The sequence below is a fragment of the Palaemon carinicauda genome, chromosome 44 (genome assembly GCF_036898095.1).
Source record: "Palaemon carinicauda isolate YSFRI2023 chromosome 44, ASM3689809v2, whole genome shotgun sequence".
NCBI classification, from domain to species: Eukaryota; Metazoa; Arthropoda; class Malacostraca; order Decapoda; family Palaemonidae; genus Palaemon; species Palaemon carinicauda.
In genome coordinates, this window is record NC_090768.1 from 4,794,950 (window position 1) to 4,819,949 (window position 25,000).

At 34.0% G+C, this 25,000-nt stretch overlaps 1 protein-coding gene across 10 annotated transcripts in view; it reads right to left on the bottom strand.

Annotated features, from left to right (window-relative positions):
* mtd (mustard) overlaps positions 1–25,000 on the bottom strand; it is a 933,126-nt gene that overhangs the window by 764,723 nt on the left and 143,403 nt on the right. For 8 of the 10 annotated variants that reach the window (XM_068366633.1, XM_068366636.1, XM_068366635.1 and 5 more), the window contains exon 1: positions 1–1,676. This exon is cut by the window's left edge and continues 54 nt beyond it. The exons of the other annotated variants lie outside the window; for them this stretch is intronic. In XM_068366633.1, coding sequence (XP_068222734.1) covers positions 1–1,415 — 1,415 coding nt within the window. In that variant the 5' untranslated portion in view covers positions 1,416–1,676. Of the gene's footprint in view, positions 1,677–25,000 lie in introns of those variants that run through there. 10 annotated transcript variants of the gene reach the window in all.

The following is a 25,000-nucleotide window of genomic DNA, read 5'->3' on the forward strand; positions in this document are numbered from 1 at the left end:
CCCTCTTCTGCATAATACGGCGATAGTGTCTCTTTGCTCCCACGCCTCAAATGGTCGACGGAATCGATGGTATCTTCATTAGCAAAGTAATCATCGACGGCGAAATCAGTCAAGTTGTGGCAAGACATGGATCGCTCTTTACCATAGCAAACATGATCTCCCTCTACTCCAAGCAAGTTCTCTTTATTAGAAATGTCAGAGATAGATTTCCTGTGTTGTTTATTCTTCTGCTGTGGATCCAACTGTCCGTCTGCAGTCAGTGAAGATAGACTACCTTTTTGCTTATGTCGTTTGTTGAAATGAAAATCCAACAGTCTGTCAATCATTTTGCTGTCCTTGGACATGAACCCTCTCTTACGTTTTTTATCAAGAACAGCAATTTTTGAATCAGAATTTGATCTTGTCCTCCCAAGCATTCTTTTGGCATAGTCGGGGGTTAATGCAAGGCTTCCAGCCCGAATTCTTCCAGAAACAGGAGAGCCTCTGCCTGGCTCAGTAGTAACAACGCACCCCTCTTTGTTTGCAGTATGATCTTCATTGTTGATCGGATGAACATTATCGCGATTATTTTTATTTTTAAGAAGCTGTTGCTCAAAAACACTCCAGCGGCGTTTCTTTCCATGGTGTTTGCGATACCTTCCTAGAAGACGTGTGTTAATTGCTGTAATGGGGAGATCATCTCCAAGATGGCCTTTAACTTCAGGACTTAAGTTAACATGTGAATCTCCTACTTCTGTCAAATCTACAGCGCTGGTTGAAGAACGTCGATTTTGGCCGGACAATAACTCACTGTGAGAATGAGATCTAATCCTGGAAAAGAATTTACGGACTTTTGAGTCTCCGCCGGATGGAAACCTCTGACGAACTTCTCCACTGGAGGCAGATCTTTGCCTCCGATGGGATTCTGGATGGAATACATCAAGAAACATACTCTTGATAGTGTGTTTTTGCTTTTGTGTTTGAGGTTCTCCAGTGGCAAAAATCTCCTGCGAAGCACAAAGCCTAGTGGTCTCAACAATTTTGCCATGAGTGAGTGCCAAGGAAGTTGAAGCATGGCGAGCCCGACGGGTACTGCCATGTCCCATGGAAGTGTAAGAGAGGGACCTTGTATCTTCTCCACGAGGGGTATGAACACCATCGCTGTATGACGTCTCTGACCATAGAGAGGCCATCGACGGGGAACGAGAATTGGGTGTGCCTGTCCCACTGGAAGGCCCACTAGGCGTTCCCCAGTTCGTTACACTTACTTCAGGGAGTGTACATGGCCACGCAACCTCATTCATAGCTTCCACCACAACCAACGGAGGAGCATCCACCTCCGTTGTGGATGCAGAATCTTCTCCCGAATCATCCTCTTCACGTTTTGTTTGTATGACCTTCCCGAGGTCATTATCATGGGTGTCAATAGTTGTCATGATGGCAACACGTACAGGTGTAACTAACTACTGGCAGATGACAAGCTTCAATTTGTTCATCTCACTAATAATCACTGTTGTCATAACAGTTATCAACTTATATTTTACACATTAAGAAACATACACAAGGTCTATGAAATAACAAAAAGTTTCTCCTCCTCGGCAAGAGTAATCCATGAAAACATTCACTCTCTTCTGGATGACGTTTTGTCGAAAATTATATCAACTTAAAGTCAAAGAAGTTTTTTTTTTTCACTACACCTGAAATTATCAAAAGAAATCTATCAGAGACAAATAAGAAAACACAAAATTTAAAAATCAAATTTGTAGAACATTTACAATAGTAAAAAGGCAGGTAACATACGACTAATTTCAGGTCAATAAAAACAAGTTCCTCAGTCGCCCAAATCATTTACTTCTAACGGGTCTTCTGAATCACTAGTTGTATAACTACAGGCTCACTTTCATTGCAGGTTGAAGACCTCAATTACTTTTTTTCCAAGACCTACATCTTACTATTCCAACCAGTATAATCACTGAACAGTTACAAAATCTCTCTAATGCTAATGACCGATTGAAAAACATTCCACAATCAGTGTAATAAATTCTGATGGTCACTTCACACTACCATAAAATAGTCATCTGAGTAAACAATTATAAAATGATGCCTAATAAGACCCTTGACAATAATCCTTATTATTTATATTATCTATTTCTTGGTTTTAGTAAACACTATCAATAAACCGATATAATAAATATTGCCTATAAACATCTAATTTCTCTCTTTATATAATATTACGTATATGCTATTATTTCATTTCTCTAAAAACCTACGAGTACTCAGAAAACTACACATCTGTGTAAGCAATGTAAACAAACAGAATAACATTCACGTGTTTTCATTTTACGAACTTTTCCTAAATGTACACACAAGAGAACACAACGCCCAGCTTTCTTAAACCTGCGTCGTTGAGGCCTCCTTCCAATAGTCATATGCATAAAAAAACTAGTTTTTTTTTTTTTTTAAGACGAAGCCTACTCTCAATCTTCCACCATGTTAGGAATGCCGTTCATGTCTTTCAAGACGTAAGATATTCACATATGTTAACTACGAATTTACACAGTTATGCAGACACAAAGGAAACGTTAATGGTTGAACAAGTATTAAGAAACTCGTGTAAAACCTACTGTCAGAGAGCAGGTGGGTCAATGTATGAGAATTTATTGCAGAAAGTGCTTGGTCATCTGACTCCGTTCGGGATTCAGGTAATCTGCATAATGACCTTTCCGTATTTTTCCCCCGAAGACTTTGCATAATTTAAATCATTATCGCAGTATAATAAGCACTGCTATTATATCTTATGTATTTGGATTATATATAATACGCATTTTTTTTTTATTATACCTACAATATCCATTACTTTCACGGCTTTAATACACAATGACCGTTAAGCACAAGGTTCTATTCGTTATACATACATTATATATATATATATATATATATATATATATATATATATATATATATATATATATATATATATATATATATATATATAACAGAAAATACATGTGTCCGCCTGTCACGATAACTTCTCCCAAAAGGTGAACAACAACGACGTGACATTTGTCCATGTCCTTCTGGCTGCCATTTCTAGGTCAACTGTGTTATTTTCAACTTTTAACTATCAACAGATGGACTATATTTCATTGGTGTTAGATTATTGATGAAAGTTAGCAGTCCAATATGTTCCAAAGAAATTTGGACCCTCTGAAGTGCAACGGGTCCATAAACAACTTAGCATTATATCCTCGAAGCAACCTTTTTAACTGGACAATTAGAGGGAAAATACGCCCTTACTCCACGAGTTTCACTCATTCCATTTCACTTGTCGTTTTCGTTGAAGCAGTTGCAATTTCCTGTGCGACTTGCATTTGTAATTACGATCAATAAGTCGCAAGGCAATCGCTCAAATGCACACTTTTCTATGTGACTGAAGATTGTTTCGCGCATGGACAGCTGTATGTGAATGCTAAGGCCTAAGGATCCCTCTACATTGTTCTCCATCACACAAGATCAACAACAGACTAACATAACTTTATTACAGTATCCTAGCAAATGAAAGAGGTAACTAAAACAATGCTAAAATGTGACTGAAAATACCCTGTGTCATTCAATTAAAAAAAATAACATTTTGCTAGCCCCTTCAACCAACTATTAACGCCACATATCTACAGCCTGGTCCCGAATAAACCCTCTAAAACGATGCTTATAGAATTATTTTTATGGTACCCACCATAATTTAGTAACTTTGCACATTTCATTCACAAGGCAATAAAGAAATATATATTCCCCTCTCGCAAAAAATACTTTGGCTTGTAGGTTACGCCCTATTTAATATTATAATCTAAAGGAAGAATCTCTAGTTGACACTAATGAAAAACCAATAGCATCCACAACCCTCTGCCACCTTATCATAAACGCAAATAGTGCTGAAACGCTCAATTATAAAATAAGATAAAATAGAATGCCAACGAGAGCTTGGACAATATTAAACAAATCCTACAGATATAATAAAAATTTCCCCTAGATTGCAGCTAACAGGAGCTGTAAATCTTTTGACTATATTGCACAGCAAGCGTATACACAACCGAGAAAATTTGTTTATGTATATATGTGTACATATATATATATATATATATATATACTGTATATATATTTATATATATTTATATACACACACACACACATATATATATATATATATATATATATATATATATGATATATCTATATACACACACATATATATACATATATACACACATATATATATATATACATACATATATATATATATAGATATATATATATATATATATATATATATATATATGTATATATATATATATATATATTGTGCGCTCAGCTGTTGGTATGCTTACAGTAATGTCAGTGTAACTAATCAAAGTATAATCAACGTTGTATAAGAAATAAAAGTAGCCTACTGTGCAAAAACATACAAAGCATACCACAAGCTGTCAAATTATGTGCCACAAAGTGTCCCCATGTTCTTCTCTACAAATACCTAAAACTTAATCCTCCGAGACGTACAGTGACGAAGCTTTTTATTATATAGACAACGCTCTGTGTACTTCATCGAAAATAAATATGCGTACATGGGGACAATAATTGAGGGAGATAGCAATGCTTCGTTTTCCTATATAAAAGTCTGAGATTTATGAAGGAATTATTTAATTCTTACCACTCATAATCAGAATCACTTTCTCACTATACGGACACACACACACACTAGTGCAAAAGCGTGATATTCTGAGAAACAACATACTGAATTGGAAGATACTACATGGTGAAACTGTAAAAGTACGACTTATACATACATATCTACACACACACACACATATATATATGTATATATATATATATATATATATATATATATATATATATATATACATAAATACATATATATACAATATATATATATATATATATATATATATATATATATATATATATATATATATATATATATATATATATATATATATATATATATATATATATATATATAGTATGTAAATGAAGATGACAGAAAAGCAAATGAGCACCAGCCCCGATAATCTGAACATCAGAAGTCATAAATTTTGTGCATTAACCGAGGGATAAAAAAAGCCTCTTACAAATTCACTTGACACTTAGCTTATCAGAAGGATGTAAATGTATGACAATAACCTCTTATATATCGCTTTCATATGAGCTTTCTCGACTTCTCTTAAAGTTAAAAAAAAAGACTGCTTCTACGTGAGAGGTCATTATAAAAAGTGGGACAAACAACAGAAAGTGTAGCCCCGCCTCACACTGATAACCTTGGTTGTTATATAATGAAAGGGTAGACTTCAGGGGATTGAACTAAAGGGCAAGTGAAAGTCCAGTTTGATCTTAAAATATTTCTCTCATATTTCATGTTCGACTGACAGTTCTGAATTGTGAATTGAACAGAACTAGATTTCAGTTTTAACAAACTATCGCTTTTCATAAGTATTGTTTTACTTTTAATCAGCTGATAAACGGAAATCACATTTTTTTTTTTTTGAAAATATAAAAATATTTAATAAGTAATAGAAACAATCCTACATCCTGGTTACCATCCATGAATAACTTAGCATCACTCAAGAGCTTCCCTAATAAAAACTTCGACGTTTTGAAGCAGTTTACAACTAACCAGCATCCCATAGGAAAGGAAATGAAAGCCAATAATAAGGGCGAGAAGGTTTGGAGATGAAAGGAATGCGACAGGAAGAGAAGTCAACTGTACCAGGATGACCTGCCACAGGAACCCGCTCACTGCCACTGGGAGGTTCGAAACATGTTTTAGTTGTTGCAAAGTTCAACTGCCACGCTATTCTTTTAGGCCAAAGCCCAGTCTCTCTCTCTCTCTCTCTCTCTCTCTCTCTCTCTCCTCTCTCTCTCTCTCTCTCTCTCTCTCTCTCTCTCTCTCTCTCTCTCTCTCTCTCATATTCTTTCTGCCAGCAGAATTCCAGGAACCATCAAATTGATCTTCAAAGCGAACGAACGGAAATTCTAGAGATGGAAAAGGACAATCAGCAGTTTTAGCAATGTAACCAGCATAGCTTATACGCTTAGTGAAGCAAAATATATTACAAAAGTCTAGACGAGTATATTCTAACAAAAAAAGCCTGTTATTTCGGCTTCAGTCATGTCTTAAAACTATTCCCTAAACCAACAATGATTGAATTATGCTAGCTGATATAAAATCTTTCCTTCCTGCAATAACAGATGATTAAAAAGTTAAAAGTTTTAAGAATCGTATTGTCTCCAGACTTAAAGACAGTGATTCTATTGTGTTCTTATGAATATTTACATACTAAATATATCGAAATACCAGACTTCGTTTGCCTATATACATGTTACTACAGTATACGTAAACAATGAGGTACTACCAATAAACCGGAAAAATACATTTTAATAAATAATCCTGTAACCTAATCATTTTTTTTTCAACTCACATACTTCTATAGCTTCGTACAAGGCACATTTCTCAATAAATAATCAACATAAAAACAAGATAAGTATAAATTTCCATGAATGAGCATATTGTATTTTTCACTGCTCCTTTAGAACAAAGAAATAATAAGCTCCACCTGAATATTCCGTAAGCTTCTTCACTAACTAAACAAAACTCATTACATCATTCACCAGCGACTGCCGTAAACCTAACTCAGTTCACCAATGTTGTTTCCTCGCTTTCCTGGTCAAGTAGGCCTCTTGCGAGAAATAAACTTCCCTGAGATTCCCCGCCTGCTAAGAAGTGACTGTTCTAAGGTGCCAGTCAGTGTTCTGGAAAGTGCGGTCTGATGTGTGTTTGTGTGAATCCACTTTTTGCGTGGGGGCGTTCACTCAGACCTACCGGAGGGGGATTAGGTTTTCACTCCCACTACTTCAAAGCACTCTCTCTTTCTTCTTTTTCTTTTCTTCGGTACTGCCCTTCCTCCTTTCCTCTTACTCATCTGCATTTAGTTTTGATTTCCTTGTTTCCTTTATCTCTTGTGTGTCATCTTTTGATTATTATAAAATTCCCTATTTTCCTAATTTGCGAATGTTCGTGATGAGGTTGGTACCATATTTAATAGGATGGACTTTTACCCTACAGATGTTACAACACAGATGGCGTACCAAGGTAGTAACGGCCACACGTGAATTTCAGCGAACTATTTCTTATTAGGTAGAGAATCGTTTACGCAAGTAATAAATGTATTACCCAGTGTAATTGCAATTAACTTATTTATCTACTTATTCAACATGAGCAGTGACATTGAGATGGAATAACTACTTTCTATACGAATAACTTATTTCATGATTCTAAGAAGTATATAAAAGTAAAACCTCGTCAAAAGGGAATATATTAAAAAAACAGATATACAGCATTGTCAAACATACAAGAAAGAAAAACTTGGACCATGCAAGTACTTGAAGACTGAGAGACAACGATAGTGAATGTGATTGGAAAGTCTGGCAGAAGGAGACAACGAGAAGTGGTCGAAATGACAGAGTCGTGTTTATCGCCTTGATAAAGGGCCTTTGGGAGACAGGTTTTACGTTTGTGCCGCATGAGCAAAGACGGTGGTAGGCATTCCTTACTCTTGAAAACAGCGTCTACGATAAAGTCTGGCGATAAAACGTTTCTTTAAGGATGTACAAAGCTCTTACCCTTATAGGGCGATCATAAAAAAAATCCAATACACGAACACCAAAACAAAGGCGGAGAATGGAGATAATTTTTTATGCTACTGGATAAGGATGACTCAAATGGAAGCACAAAGATAGTTGACTATCAAGTGTAATAGAAAGATGATATACACAGGCAAATGGTGTAATTCAGAAAGGTGTCGCATACAGGATATGAAAGCTCTTCCTTAACAACATTCTATACACCTACATTCAAAAATAACCATTTCACTGTATTATCCATATATTACGGATATTCACGTTATACGCAAATTTTTACACGAAACGGGATTTTAACCATTATGCATACAGTATATACATTTAAAAATAGATATTTGTATACATTAATATACAAATCAACTAGGTCTGCTAAGAACAAAATCTATTGAAGGTTAAAATGTGTTGAATAGTATAACACGTATATCGCACTCTCCATAATTACGTTAAGAAACGTAGAGAGTAAAACGACCCATACAAGGAGATGAAGTTTTCATTTGCCGATTTCAAGAAAATCATATCTGAACCAAAAATCCAATTGCAAAATGTTAAAGTTACCATATGTTAATGATACACACACCTCTACCATATCACAAGCAGTAACACAAACATACATGTATATATGTGTGTATATACACATATATGTGTATCTTATCAAAATAAATGGGTAAATTCAGATAATGTGCTTCTATCCTCTTAATAAGACCAATCAGTGCGGACCAAAACACGACTTGAATCTCATATAAATCAATCTAAACACGATACATCAAAATTTTCACTCGGAGGGTTTTATGCCCTGCCACTGGTCGAGTATGGTTTAGAAGTATTGCTAAGAGCCGTATGCCTTCTATCTATATAAAAAAAGAAAGAAAAAAAAAACAATTTCCTTATGAAAATCTCATAAATTACGACTACATGAATTACGCAGTATGCTATTTCAGGATAAAAACAAACTAGCACCCACCAACAAGCAATCTCACACGCAAGGATACATGCATAAATCATATTGTGCTCCAATTCTTCAGGCACGGTAATTCAAGATGCAGAGGGGCAGAAATGAGACCGTGTGTTCGATCTGGAAATCGGAAGCCAACCTTACATCAATCCTGTGATGATAATTCACACAGCTCATCCACGCTCTGCCCTGCAGGACTCATTAAAATGCAGAGCCATTTACGTTGGAGGAACCGTATTATAAAAAAAAGAAAAAAAAAGGTTCAATTTCAACAGGAAGGACTTTGGGAAGAAATTACAAAAGGTGGAATTGGGGAACGTGACTTGTTTTGAATATTAGGATGGGATCCACACCAGATTTTTCCAGTTAGGGTAAACTATCAAGATTTGTGAAGAGCTTGCTTGTTTGCATTTATTATTGTTACTCCACCAGCTACTCTCTCATTTCCTTCCTGTTATATCAACGATAGATTTGGTTTGGCATAAAACAAACAAATAAGGGACGTCTAAATCCTTTCCCTATGCACAAAGATATGAATGCCGCAAACAAATGCAGACCCCGAGATTGAGTTTTCGTCATTTTCACTAGCTATGCTATGCCAAAATTGTACAAACCTTCCAACCCCCCCCCCCCCCCCCCCCCCCACGCTAGACTCGAGAGGGCCAGGAATGGCTGCTATTGATGTTTCCAATAAGCGACGTAACCCCAACAGATGTTTAAGGAGTCTATATGCTGACGTAGGAATATCGCTAACTGGACAATGAGCCTTATAGCAAACCTGTTTCTAGTGTGGGTTATATTCTGTGCTAACGGAAGACACTGCAGAGTAGTATTTTTTACCAAACACATTCTTGAAATGATAAATCACGGACCAACTCAAAGAAGAAAACATACACATCATTTTCTATTCGTGTAACCTTCAGCTGTATCTAGCACAAACTCAAACTTGCAAAGAAAAAAATCACACGCGTTATCATCATTACTATCTAAGCTTCAACCCTAGTTGGAAAAGCAGGATCCTATAAGCCCAAGGGATCCAGCAAGGAAAAATAGTCCAGCGAGGAAATGAAATATATAATGAAACAAAAAAGTTACAAGGGAGGTAATGAACAACTAAAAAAATATTATAATAACAGGAACAACATTAATACAGAGCTTTCATACATAAACTATAAAAAGAGATTTACATAAAATATTCGCTATAAGTTTGAATTTTGAAGTTCCACGGATTCAACTACCTAATTATGAAGATTATTCCACTATTGGAAATCCTTAAAGATATATACAGACATTTCAAAAATCCAACATTATTGCCTTTAAGCGATATAATAGGAGAGGACTGCATGCCAACTCGACGTTTGATCTACTTTATACGACTTGTGAAAGATATAAATGATGATTATTTTTCAATGATCCGATCCCATTTCACAAAATATCTTCGTATAAATCCCTTTTATTTCAAAATATTTTCTCCGCATTTGCTTTTGCAAAATCAAGAGAACTATAATGACTCCTCAGCTGTTTGTATGGAAATGATAGACCCAATAAATTTACAGTCGAAAGGATGCAGACACTTGCGTAAGACTAAAAACTTCTAACCTACACTACTGCCGAGACAGTTTTTAAAGTTATAAGATCCAAAGGATATAGCAGCTATTTTCCATCGATCTGAGAGAGAGAGAGAGAGAGAGAGAGAGAGAGAGAGAATTAGTAACCTTCATTTTTGCCATTTCCTTCTTTAATGTAATCGTATAGCCAACGTTCAAATCCCTTAACTGTGTCTATTTGAGTGTGTTACAACAGCATCTTTCTTTTTGCTCGTCAACTTAATCTACATTCGAAGACTCATATGACTTACTTTCTTATTGGTAAACAGACATGACATAAGTGGTAAACACGTTAAAACAATTTTCTACAGAAATATCCAAAGACGAGCTCGAAAATGAAGAAAACACAAGGCATTACAAGTTAATAAAAACCCGAGAAAAATCAAATGTCAAACTAAAGAAAGCAACGGTCCCCCAGACTTGTGCAAACATCAGAACTTAAGGGTACATATAGGATAATTCTTGAATAGATAAACCTATATGAGGACTGAGGCGATAGATTACTCTGTACTATTATACAATAGCGTTATTACATAAATCTCCATGGCACATCGTGTAAATACTCCGACGAAAGCAACAAACAAGGTTAAGTACGATTGTACTTGATGAATTAGCTATTACATGATTTATATTCCGGGTAACTAGCAATGGAATTATTTATATAATTCTGAAGCAGTGACATTCATGTTACTAAACCATTTAATATCCCTTGAAAACAATCGCATATGTATGCAATACTACAGATAAAACTCACCAATCAAGGCAGACGATAGGTTTAATGCCATTTCAAAACAGGATTTTTTAAAGCGAATAAATGTTGGTGCACGGTTTAACCAAAAACTGAAGAAAAGCTTGCAAACCAATGAGCCTAAAATTAAAAAGAAAACATCAAATTTATAGTGCCACATATGAAGGAGTGTAATATGCACTAGAAGACATAGAAAGTGAAATGTTATGGCTGAGGACGTGACCTCGGATCTCTGGTTCACAAAACCACACACAGTAAAACGAGGGTTATAAACTTCCAAATTCGTGTGGAGAGAGAGAGAGAGAGAGAGAGAGAGAGAGAGAGAGAGAGAGAGAGAGAGAGAGAGAGAGAGAGAGAGAGAGTGAGAGAGTACCATAACTAAGATTTCATTGATGATTTTCTAATATATATTCTTTTTTAGTATTTATTTTAAGCATTAAGCATTTTCCCCTTACACTGATGGCTTCGAAAGAAAAACAAAACGAAGGACTATTGCCACATTCATATTTCAATAGCTTTATGATTTGTGGATTAATCCCTTTGAGAAAAAAAAAAGAGAAGCCCCTTCCTTCACTTTATACAGCGGCTCATCAGCGCATCATCGAACCCTCCTAGGTACTATTGCTAATATTATTACTTGCTAAGCTACAACCATAGACTAGTTGGAAAAGCAGGATGCTATAAGCCCAGTGGCTCCAACAGAGAATATAGCTCAGGGAGGAAACGGAACAAGGAAAAATAAAATATTTTAAGAACAGTAACATTAAAATAAATATTTCCTATATAAAAAAAAAACTTGAACAAAACAAGAGGAAGAGAAAAAGATAGATTAGCATGAGAACGATATCTGATCAGGTAGTATGCATCACTGTTCATTAAGACATTTTTTTTTCGCACCACACACTGAAGTTACTTTCGGGAGCTATAGTACACTATAATTCCTCACCAGGCAATCTTACACGCGCTCTTAGGTTTCTCGGATGTTGACGTGTCCATCTACTCTAATATGTCTGTTTTTCCATCTTAACAGTACTCTTTTCTCGCCCACTTCCTCAAAACACACAAAAACACTATATATATATATATATATATATATATATATATATATATATATATATATATCATTATTATCTACGCCAAAACCTATTGACGCAAAGGGCCTCCAAACAACTATGTAAACTATATACATATATATATATATATATATATATATATAATTATATATATATATAGATATGTATATATATATATATATATATATATAATTATATATATAGATATGTATATATATATATATATATATATATATATATATATATATAGAATGCAAATGTTAGAGAAGGAGTGGTGAGGCTTCGGTAGAACACGGCCCGAAACAAACCAACTGGAGGACGGAGAACATTAGATCAAAGGAGTTCAAGGTTTAATATGAAATGTAGACTGGAAGGGAGATCGTTGTGTTGCTACTGGAGCGAATGTTGAACTGATATGGAGGAATTAATATGAGTGAGAGAGAAATGAACACGGGAAATGTGAAACAAATCTATATTACTTGGAAACTTGTTCGTCTTTTGAAATGCTGTATTAATATCAAAGCTTCAAATTATGCAAGGCATGTATACATATTACTTCACAAATGGATACTCTTTTCATGACGTTGAAACGTCGTTTGTTTCATTGAAAGAACAGTAAAGAACATTTCTGAATGACCTGGTAAAGCAGAAAGAGAGAAATTAAGAATCTCCCCTATAAAATAAAGAGCAGGTGTCTATATATATATATATATATATATATATATATATATATATATATATATATATATATATATATATATATATATATATATGTATGTATGTATATACATTCGGTCAAGCACAGCTCTTCCCGTCCTTCGGTTTGGGGGAGAAGGGGGTGCATGCACGGGTGTGTATGCATATCTATCTACTAGTGCTACAATAATAGTGTTCAAACTTTTTTTCAAGATTCAGAATTTACTTTTGGGACTAAAAACGGCATAATAAGCACAATCTTTATAATTATTTACGAAAGAAACCGCACAAAACAACAATCTAACAAAAATGAAATAATACAAGAGGAGGACTAATCAATATTTTTTGCAACATACTTAGTTACTCTCTATATGGCACCGGGTGACCTAAAAAAATACTAGATCCATTAAAAATGGAGAAAAAACAGTAAATGGCTCACAAGCCCCTAATGAAAACACCCCTTTTCACCGGGAGAAATCTCGTTTTAAAACAGGGAACTTCCTTTTAAGGAAACATCCTTTATTGACAAATAGATGGCCATGACCTTCTGAGAATGCCCACTTTTACTTTACATGTGAACATAAGGTTAAATAACTACCTATGCAGATTAAGCCCCATTAATCATTTGAAAATACCTCTAGAAACCTACATACGCATTAGCATACGCGTGAACAAACATCATGCCAAACCTGCTCTTGAAAGCTTGTGTTTGTCTATTTAAAGGTCTTTCCAGAGAGAGAGAGAGAGAGAGAGAGAGAGAGAGAGAGAGAGAGAGAGAGAGAGAGAGCTAAAAGAACCTACCGCTACATCGATCTCAGTCCACCTACAGTATGCCTCCCCGAAGAAAGAACTCCCCAAATTAGTTGATCGTTCTTTACTATTTTTTTATAGTTCTGTTTCACGGACCTATAAATTCGCCGATACTTTATACCCAGGTAAAGAAGAGGAAAGGAGAAAGAAAGTGGAGTCAAACTAGACTCTAGAGTCTAGAGGGAGGTGGGTGCCTCCAAAGCCTCCGTCCGAGAGGAAATCGCTCCATAGCAACACCACCGGTTCCCCTCTTGGGAAAAGGTAAGAAATGAAGCGGATGGAACGGGTGGATTATGGTATACCGAACTCTATGTTTGACGGTCTGCTTTCCCAGCCTCTGGTAATCCCTTCAGGTCCGCTGTGTCTACTTCTCCCGAAGAAGGCCAGCTCCCAAAGGACACCACAAAACTCCAAGGTACGTATTTCAAAAGTACAGAGAACGCGGGATCAGGGCCGGGGAAGCAGGAAGGAGATAGGATGAAAGAGAGGCTACGAGAAGAAGGGAAACGACACCATTGCCAACATCAGAACCTCAGAGAGTATTAACAGACAAACCGCTGAAGTTGTACTATCACAATGAGTCACGGACGTTGGCAAAAAAATACAAGTGCATAGTTAATTCAAACACATCTTAACAAGGATAATCTTTAATTATTACTCAAATAAAAAAAAGCCACAAGGCGTTATCAATATTCATCCGTATACAAACTATAGTATAATTATCTAACCTACGTATCACTATGCAAAAATGCTAAATCATACGTTCCTCTCAAAATAAATTTTGAAAAATATGCTTAAATCTTTCCTTTTTACGTAGCGTTTATATGATCCTCAAATTACTCTCTATGGACTTTCTTAAATAATAAAAATAATAATTATAAAACATGGTTTAAAACTGAGAAATGTCTTAATTTCAGGGAAAATATAGATTGCAAAATTTAACATCAATTCCATACTTAAGAATCTTTCATTAGCTTTCGAAACTTTTTCTACGAGAGAGAGAGAGAGAGAGAGAGAGAGAGAGAGAGAGAGAGAGAGAGAGAGAGAGAGAGAGAGAGAGAGAGAGAGAGAGAGAGAGAGAGTTTCCAATAAGATGTTAAGAGAACGCTGAAACCCTCTCGGTGAAATTATATAAGGAGAACTTATCAGGACCGTTATAAAAACAACTGTGATGAAAGTGTGGTTGTGTTTGATAAGAAAAAGTGTAATCTATTTTTTTACTCGACTGGTTAAAGAAACGTCTTTATCCAGAAAGTTCTCAAAACAGCTAAATTCACTAATGATACAGCATATAGAAACATCCAGGAAAATGGATAATAAACGTAAGGTAAAAAACAAAACAGTAAGGAAAAAACAGTGCCAGATGATTAAGAGGCGGAAGAGAAACAGTGGAGGAAATAATAGAAAAATGCAGGAAATGATGGTTGGAATAAAGGCGAACTGGAGAAAAAAGAAGAAAGGGGGAATGTGGCACTGGAAGGATGGGGCCTATTATTCAGATGGCAATTTTATGGAAATGTGCTTAAGTGCCAATAGCCTATAGACAGAATATGAAGGTGCTTTAGTTATGAGCTCGCTTTCATGACATTCTTTAACTTTGAAGAATTTGTGAATACATTGAAGACCTTCACACGTAGGAAAACGCAATACAAACTCATTCTTACCGTAAAAAAAACTTTCAAGAGTAATGAAGACCTTCATATGCAAATAGGCCCAATAAAAGACATTATAATCAGGGAGACCCTTCAAAATACGTTCAAACATAAAACGCTTCAATTCAAGCATTTATGATTTGGAACTCTAAGATCCTATTCCAACATGAAAATGAAAAGCGTATTAGCTAAAAAGCAAATGGAAACTCCGAGAAAAGAAAAAAAAAAGTAGTAAGAACCCGGACCACTTTATGTCATTACATCAGGTGGTTCCGTATCTGCAAGGCTATCATATACCGTCCAATAGGCCGTTCACGATCACTTGTACCATCTCGGGAACTGTACCTAGTGTCGACTAAGAGCAGATTTCGTGACGAGTACCACCTGCAATACTTCGAAGATGATACTGTACTATTGAGCAACCAAGGTTAATACAACCATCTTTCCACTTTCTTGGAGGAGACTTTTCTCCGTGTTTCGCAAAGACAGAATCTCTTGCCAATTGACTGTTTCAAAGTAGATTATTAAATCTCATCTTTAATCTACGAGTTTCCTCCTTCCGACATCTGGAAGCCTTGTAGTTATCCTCAACTTTCTCTTGCATCTCTTGAAGAATTTATCCAGCTCTATTTCACACTAGATATTTGATAATACTATCACGCAATCACTAGTAATCAGTAAACAAGTAACAGTTAAACGGTATAAAAAATACACATGGGTACACTTTATCTCATAAAAATATGAAATACCATGATGCCTTTATCTTTATCTGTGCATGTAATGTCTAAAACACTTTGTACTACAAGAAAAAAAAACCAATAGATAAACAAAACACCTAAAGGAAAAATAGACCTAATTAGCATTTCAGGTGTTGTGAGAATATGAATTGTAAATATCTACTTTTTATTTATACAATTCAGTAGAGCAAAAATAACACAAATCTCCCTGTTAATCAAAGTGTTTTCACAGCATTTCACAAAACTGTTTACTAGCTTGCGATCACCCCCTATTTACTTAAGGGTTACGTAAGACACACAGGCTAGGCCTATAAGGTTGCCCCAAGATTGTATAATTTAGAATTGAATTTCTAACTCCATATCAGAACTTGCAAATGAAAAACAATTGGCCGCCATGGGTTATGTAACAAGAGAGATGTCTTTTGCCCGATTAGTTATCTACTCATCTTTTTAGCTTGTCTTATCGATACCTTCACCAATTAAGACTGAATCTTGTAGCACTTTTCCTGAATTTTACAGCAGAGTATGGGTGAATTCCAATGCTACGATGAACCATATTTCCTTTGAAAATCTAAACATTCCCTCAGTCTTAGAATTCCTCTAATTCCAATGGTACTGCACGACAAACATCTTTAAATAGGCCAACCTCTAATTTCTTTATTACAATAAAACAGGTAAATGATACTCAACTAATAGTCTATTTCCAATCCCAATGTCCCTGATGAACCTGAATTCTTTTTGTACATGTAAAACAATTTTCTTGGATTACCTTTAATTCCAATTTTACGATGAACCCAATTTTCTTTGATCACGTGAATGACTTCAAACTACTAGCTTTACTGTAAGATGAACTATATTTTCTTTAATTACGGTATGTCATGTTGTGATATCTGAAAATTTATAATTATACACCAAGTCAATTTTCCCTTCAATGTCATTGCTACAACGAAGCTTACTTTCTTTTGATAAGTATATAATACTTAGTTCCGTCAATAACTTTAATCCATTACTATGACGAACTTTATATTACTTGAACATTCATAGCATACTATACTCTTAGCATAATTATTATTTCAGGGATGCAACGAACCAGATTTTCTTAATATGTGAAAAATGCTTTGCTCCTGGTGTACCTATAATTCCAATTATAATATATATATATATATATATATATATATATATATATATATATATATATATATATATATATTACTTGGTAAATTTATCTACAGTAACTGATACTGAACCCAAAATTACTTCTAATTCCGTTGCTACGATAAACAAATCTTCTTTTAATGTTTAACTGATGCTAAGCTTCTAAACTACATCTGATTGCGTACTTTCTCAATTCTTCCTCGATCATTTAGGCTTTATAAAAATAGGGAAGACCCCCCCCCCCAAAAAAAAAAAGTCTCTTTTGGGCCAAATTAATTCGAGTGTTTAATAACACTATCACGCAATCACTAGTAATCAGCAAACAAGTAACAGTTAAACCGTATAAAAAATACACATGGGTACACTTTATCTCAAAAAGATAAAATACCAAGAAACCTTTATCATTATCTGTGCATGTAATGTCTAAAACACTTTGTACTACAAGAAAAAAAAAGATGAAAAAAAAAAAATTCAAAAGCTGAACAAAACTCCTAAAAAAATAGACCTAATTAGCACTTCAGGTGTTGTGAGAATATGAATTGTAAATATCTACTTTTTTATTTACACAATTCAGTTGAGCAAAAATAACTCGAATATCCTTGTTAATCAAAGTGTTTTCACAGAATTTCACAAAACTGTTTACTAGCTTGCGATCACCACCTATTTACTTAAGGGTTACGTAAGGCACAGGCTGTAAGATTGCCCAAGATTGTATAATTTAGAATTGAATTTCTAACTCCATATCAGAACTTGCAAATGAAAAACAATTGGCCGCCATGGGTTATGTAACAAGAGAGATGTCTTTTGCCCGATTAGTTATCTACTCATCTTTTTAGCTTGTCTTATCGATACCTTCACCAATTAAGACTGAATCTTGTAGCACTTTTCCTGAATTTTACAGCAGAGTATGGGTGAATTCCAATGCTACGATGAACCATATTTCCTTTGAAAATCTAAACATTCCCTCAGTCTTAGAATTCCTCTAATTCCAATGGTACTGCACGACAAACATCTTTAAATAGGCCAACCTCTAATTTCTTTATTACAATAAAACATGTAAATGATACTCAACTAATACCCTATTTCCAATCCTAATGTCCCTGATGAACCTGCATTCATTTTGTACATGTAAAACAATTTTCTTAGACTACCTTTAATTCCAATTTTACGATGAACCCAATTTTCTTTGATCACGTAAATGACTTCAAACTACTAGCTTTACTGTAAGATGAACTATATTTTCTTTAATTACGGTATGTCATGTTGTGATATCTGAAAATTTACAATTAAACACCAAGTCAATTTTCCCTTCAATGTCATTGCTACAACGAAACTTACTTTGATTTGATAAGTAAATAATACTTAGTTCCGTCCATAACTTTAATCCATTACAATGACGAACTTTATATTATTTGAACATTCATAGTATACTATACTCCTAGCATAGTTATTACTTCAGGGATGTAGCGAACCAGATTTTTTAACATGTGAAAAATGTTTTGCTCCTGGTGTACCTATAATTCCAGTTATGATATATATATATATATATATATATATATATATATATATATATATATATATATATATACATATATATATATATATATATATATATATATATATTACTTGGCAAATTTATCTACAGTAACTGATACTGAACCCAAAACTACTTCTAATTCAGTTGCTACAATAAAAAAAAAATTATTTTAGTGTTTAACTGATGCTAAGCTTCTAAACTACATCTGATTGCGTACTTTCTCAATTCTTCCTCGATCATATAGGCTATATAAAAATAGGGAAGACACCACCCCCCCAACAAAAGAAAAAAAGTTTTTTGGGTCAAATTAATTCGAGTTTTTTATAGGTTCTTATTTTCCTTTTTTTCGTACATTGACGATCCTTACAATCAAATACCTACTGCCGTTTTTGGTTACATTAAAAGTTCACAGTCATAATAAATGTAAAAACCTAGTTTCTCAAAAGCATTAGAGTTCACAACGAAACAAAAAGGTGATAAGATTTTAGGTAACCTAATATTTCTCTACACTAAAATTTATTCAAATTTGTTGTGGACCATATTCAAATATGCACTGATTTTCTGATACATAGAAAACCCTTTGAAATAAGTTACTCAAGAAAAATAAATTATCAATTAATATAAACTGCCAGAAATCCTAAACTTAGATATTTATTGAACCAAATGTCATGGATGTCACATATCAAAGCAATCTGACATTAATACCTAGAAATTCATAATTGTGTCCAAGCAGACAAACAAACGCAAAAGAAAGACAAAGAATTCCCAATCAGCTGCAGTGAAGCATGACATGTATCCCCGGGCAGGATACTTCTTTAAGCCTGACATTAGCTTTAAAAGAAATATATTGCAACTAGCAGCTGTTGCTTGAATACAGGCAGTCCTTCAAAATAAAACCAGAATAGGAGCGTCGCTAAACAAGGAATGCAAGTTTTAGGAAGTTTATCTGATAACATTATGCAGAACCAAAAGGTGATGCAAATAGTTGAATATTAGCATTGTATCATCATCAAAGATGGGGGATTCTCTATGTGTTGGGTCAAATGAAGAGAACACACGATACTTTATGCAACATCTCTATAAAAATTGTTTAAGCAATTTAGAGTTCTTTAGTAATGACAGTGAAAATAACCATAGTGATAAAGGAAACCATTTAACGACAAAAACGCGCTGAGGATTTGCTTTATAATTTATCAACATACTCAAACCTCTATACTAATATCCAAAACCTATTCTATTATGATTACGAGTTATTGAACAAAATAAAACTAAACAACTATACTGAGAAGAAATTTCTTTTTAACATCCTCCCGAGTAGATCTCGCATCTACTTGTGCGTGAAAGCTTGCGTATAATTATGCATTGCAATGGCCTGGCCATAATTATTATTATTATTATTATTAAATGCTAAGCTACAACCCTAGTTGGAAAAGCAGGATGCTATAAGCCCAGGGGCCCCAACAGGGAAAATAGCTCAGTGAGGAAAGGAAACAAGGAAAAATAAAATATTTTAAGAATAGTAACAACATTTAAATAAATATTTCCTATATAAACAATAAAAACTTCAACAAAACAAGAGAAAGAGAAACTAGATACAACAGTGTGCCTGAGTGTACCCTCAAGCAAGAGAACTCTAACCCAAGACAGTGGAAGGCCATGGTACAGAGGCTATAGCACTACCCAAGACTAGAGAACAATGGTTTGATTTTGGAGTGTCCTTCTCCTAGAAGAGCTGCTTACCATAGCTAAAGAGTCTCTTCTACCCTTACCAAGAGGAAAGTAGCCACTGAACAATTACATTGCCGTAGTTAACCCCTGGGGTGAAGAAGAATTGTTTAGTAATCTCAGTGTTGTCAGGTTTATGAGGACAGAGGAGAATCTGTAAAGAATAGGCCAGACTATTCGGTGTCTGTGTAGGCAAAGGGAAAGAACCGTAACCAGAGAGAAGGATCCAATATGGTACTGTCTGGCCAGTCAAAGGACCCCCTAACTCTCTAGCGGTAGTATCTCAACGGGCGGCTGGTGCCATGGCCAACCTACTACTACTAAAATAATGCAACTGAAAGAATAACACCTACTACTTTTTCGTTTACTTTTTTCTTTCTGAAGAAAAATAAATACTGAAATTAGATTTAACGAAAAGTTTAAATTGTAATCATACATAAATATTACTGATTGGTAAGTAAATGAATGGGCACACAATATCTCTGCTGTATCACAATCTTGTCATCTTCTGCTATATTCACGAAAAATAAACTATATTGTACGTAAATACAAGAAATTAATATCTAAACAGTTGATAAAAATAGTCTGTATTAAAAATTCGCTTGTTGAAGTGGATTCTATATACGAAGACGTGGCTACCGTCAATGGCTACTGGCATTGATTTCGTTGTAATAAAACTCTCATTAGCGTCTGACAAACAACGCCATTCATCGTTCAAAAATTTAAGTAACTATGGAAACATTAAAACCATGGAAAAATCAGTCAACTCAAACAGCTAAGATATGCTAATGGAAGAACAGTGTCTTCTGGAAAGGCAATTCTGTAAAATTACAAACACCAGCAATTTTTCCTCCAAATATTAGATAAAATAAAATTAGTCCTCAATAAAATATGTTATTCTTTAACTCATAAATGTATATACATCAGTAACTGCTTTTCGAACCAGGGTTTTAGCTTAGCTGATAATAGTAATAATGATAATGATGATGATAATAATAACAATAATAATAAGGCACCGTACGTTAGCGTTAACCCTTGGCGAACCTAGGCACACTATTCTTCACTGGGCTATTTTCCCCTATTGGAGCCCTGGGGCTTATAGCATCCAACTATTCCAACTACAGTTGTAGCTTACTTAGTAATAATAATAATAATAATAATAATAATAATAATAATAATAGTGTGAGGTCCCCGACTCCGCAACGAATGATTAATAGTAATAGTTATCATATCCTGAATAAGAATATAAATAAAATAATATCCAAGTGTTTTCTAATTCAATAAATATGTACATTCTAAATTGCATTCATATTCGCAAAGCTTTAGATCAACAAATTTCTTGAACGAGTTGACAACGAGATTGTAACAAACTTTCCATTGATATATATACAGTATATATATACATACATATATATATATATATATATATATATATATATATATATATATATATATATATATATATATAACTTCAAAAGCAAATGTTTTCTAAAAATTCATAAATGACTGAAAATTTCCAAATTAATATGACAATTGCAAAGAGAATGTGTTTAAGTCGAAATGTCTAACAAATGAAGTTCGTTATTATACATTTTACAATTTTTACGCCATGAAGGAGATAAATCACATTCTACCCAATATGGTGCCAGTGTGTGTGTGTATATATATATATATATATATATATATATATATATATATATATATATATATATTTATATATAAATATATATGTATTTACATACATATATATATATATATATATATATATATATATATATATATATATATAAATATATATGTATTTACATACATACATACACACACACCCATATATATATATATATATATATATATATATATATATATATATATATATATATATATATATATATTCCATTGGTGGTCACAAACGCAAACGCGATCTTGTGTGGGTGATCCAATTGATCAACTTTCAAGTTTTTACTAAATGTATGTGTTCGTCTTGAATTCCACAAAGCAAAAGGTTACGGAAGACCCCAGGGTCTTTTTTAAGACCAATTCCGAAAACAAAGACGAACTAGAGAGACACGCAGTAGAGTGCAGACCTCCGCCGTGGGAACTTATTTCTCAACCTTGACCTTTGAGCTTAACATGTATTAGTTGGCGTGGATTTCATACACTCAAATATGAACCCAGTTTGAAGTTTCTGTAACAAAGATGTGCAAACTTATGGCTGATTACGTGATATGGACATTTTGCTCGTCCATGACGACCTTGACCTTCCAAAATTTAATCATTTCCAGCTCTTTGCATAAACGTTTAAAATCCCTGCAAGTTTCATTACTTTACGATTAAAATTGTGGCCGTATGGTGGATGACCAGAATTAGATCTTTTGCTTGACCTTGACCATGGACTCGATTTTGACCTTAACATGTATGAATTGACGTGGATTTTCATACACTCAAATACGAAACAAGTTGGAAGTCTGTGTGACAACAATGTCCAAACTTATGGCTGATTACGAGAATTAGACATTTTGCTGGATTGTGATCTTGACTTATGACCTTGACCTTCCAAAATTTAATAATTTCCAGCTTTTTACATAACAGTTAATCATTAATCTACGATTAAAATTGTGGCCAGGAGGGTGTTCACGAACAAACAAACGGGGGGGGGGGGTTAAACCTAACCTCCTTCCAACTTCATTGGTGGAGGTAGTAAGTTGCTTGGGCGGTGTAAGTCCCATCATATCCTAATACCATCCAATAACCATGATCTACATATGCTAATATCCAGAATAAATAAGTTAGAAGAAACCTTAACGAAATAGGCTAAATGCGTTACCTAATTCTTAAGTGTGCAACCTATTTAAACAATAAAATTATTCTAAAAACAGATGACATGTTTCATTACTCATAATATATATATATATATATATATATATATATATATATATATATATATATATATATATATATATATATATATATTAAAATCCTACTTTGACTTGTCTACACACGTTCCCGTTTATCTTATTACTTTAAATCTACTGCCGGTATCAATCCATTTAGCTGATATCTTTTATTTCATTTGAATAAAGGATTAATAAAGTAGCTTTTATGGATAATAAATGTATTTATAACCTCAATATAATGACTTTTAACGATTCAGTTGTTTCATGCATTCACTGTTCAGGAACAAAAGCGGAAAATGTTTTGATTTCGTGCGAAATTCGGCTATTGTTACTAATTTCGATAATTTTGATTCATGTTAAAAAGTAATAACAACTGAAATAATATATTTCCAGTTTTTATTAATTTAAAACAGATATAACAGATATAATCCATTTCGTATCTATACTATAGGTGTATCAAAAGGACTACATATTGACATACATCGTAGGATGCCCACATCACGTGGCAAGCTACACAGGCCTACTTTCATTATAAATGGGCTAAACCGAAGACGGATAATTTTTCACACATTTTCACCTGTCAGGATCAATGAATTAGTAGCCTAACCATAAAAAATAAATTTTAAAAACAAGGCAAATTTCAATAGTATTTGGGAATAAACCAGTAGGTAAAACCTGAATAAAATCAATAACTAAAATGTCCATTCATATCAAGCCGTGGTCTAATATCAATGTCCATTTACAAAACAAATTTTCAGGGGCCGAGACAAAAATAAATTACCTGTATGAAAGTGTCTCGCAGCTAAAAAACACCTATTTTCACTAAGTGCGATTCTCAAATGTTTGTAAGCGTATTAAAAGTGTCTCCCGGTGGTTTATATCACTATATGAAATCGATATGAAACACCCACTAGTTTTTAAAGTTAGATTTCAAAGGGTACTCAGAAAAAGATCGAAATACAGCAGTGATGTTAATTGTTGATTGTAAATTTATAAGTTGGCCTATAGTTTGGTTCGGGGTACAAATCAGGGTTAATGGAGAATGAAAGGAGAATTATTGAATTTATAGAGTCGAGTTTTTGATAATAGATATACTGTATGCTGATCAAATCAAAGGGTAATAAATGTAAAACTAATATTTCAGCTAATTACTTTAATATGTAACTTTGTATTTGTAACATTTGCATTTATAAGATATGAGCTTTTGTACAATAAACTTTATAATAAAAATTTAAATACTGTGAACCTATTGTAAAATTTAACCACTATAATTCATCAATAAAAGAAGAAAAAATCCTAAATCAACGAGGGTCAGTGATTATACATGGCCTATACGAGTTAGATATTAAAAGCTAAAATTCCAAATAGTCCAAGCATTCTGGCCGAAATATCAAACAATCCAAAGTCAGAGACAAAAATCATTGACAACTTTAATGGAGTCGTCTACTACTGACCAATGTAATGCAAAAATATAAAACATAAGTTGAATAAATGAATAGTTATTATGCAATAATGATTAAGCATGAATATATCATAGGTTTAAAAGTATCAAGCGCATAATACAGGATTTCTTAAAAAAAACACATCATTGGGATGTAAAAAAACTAATGGAGAGAGAGAGAGAGAGAGAGAGAGAGAGAGAGAGAGAGAGAGAGAGAGAGAGAGAGAGAGAGAGAGAGAGAGAGCATCATATTATCATTTAGGGCAATAAGGCCAAATGCTACCCAC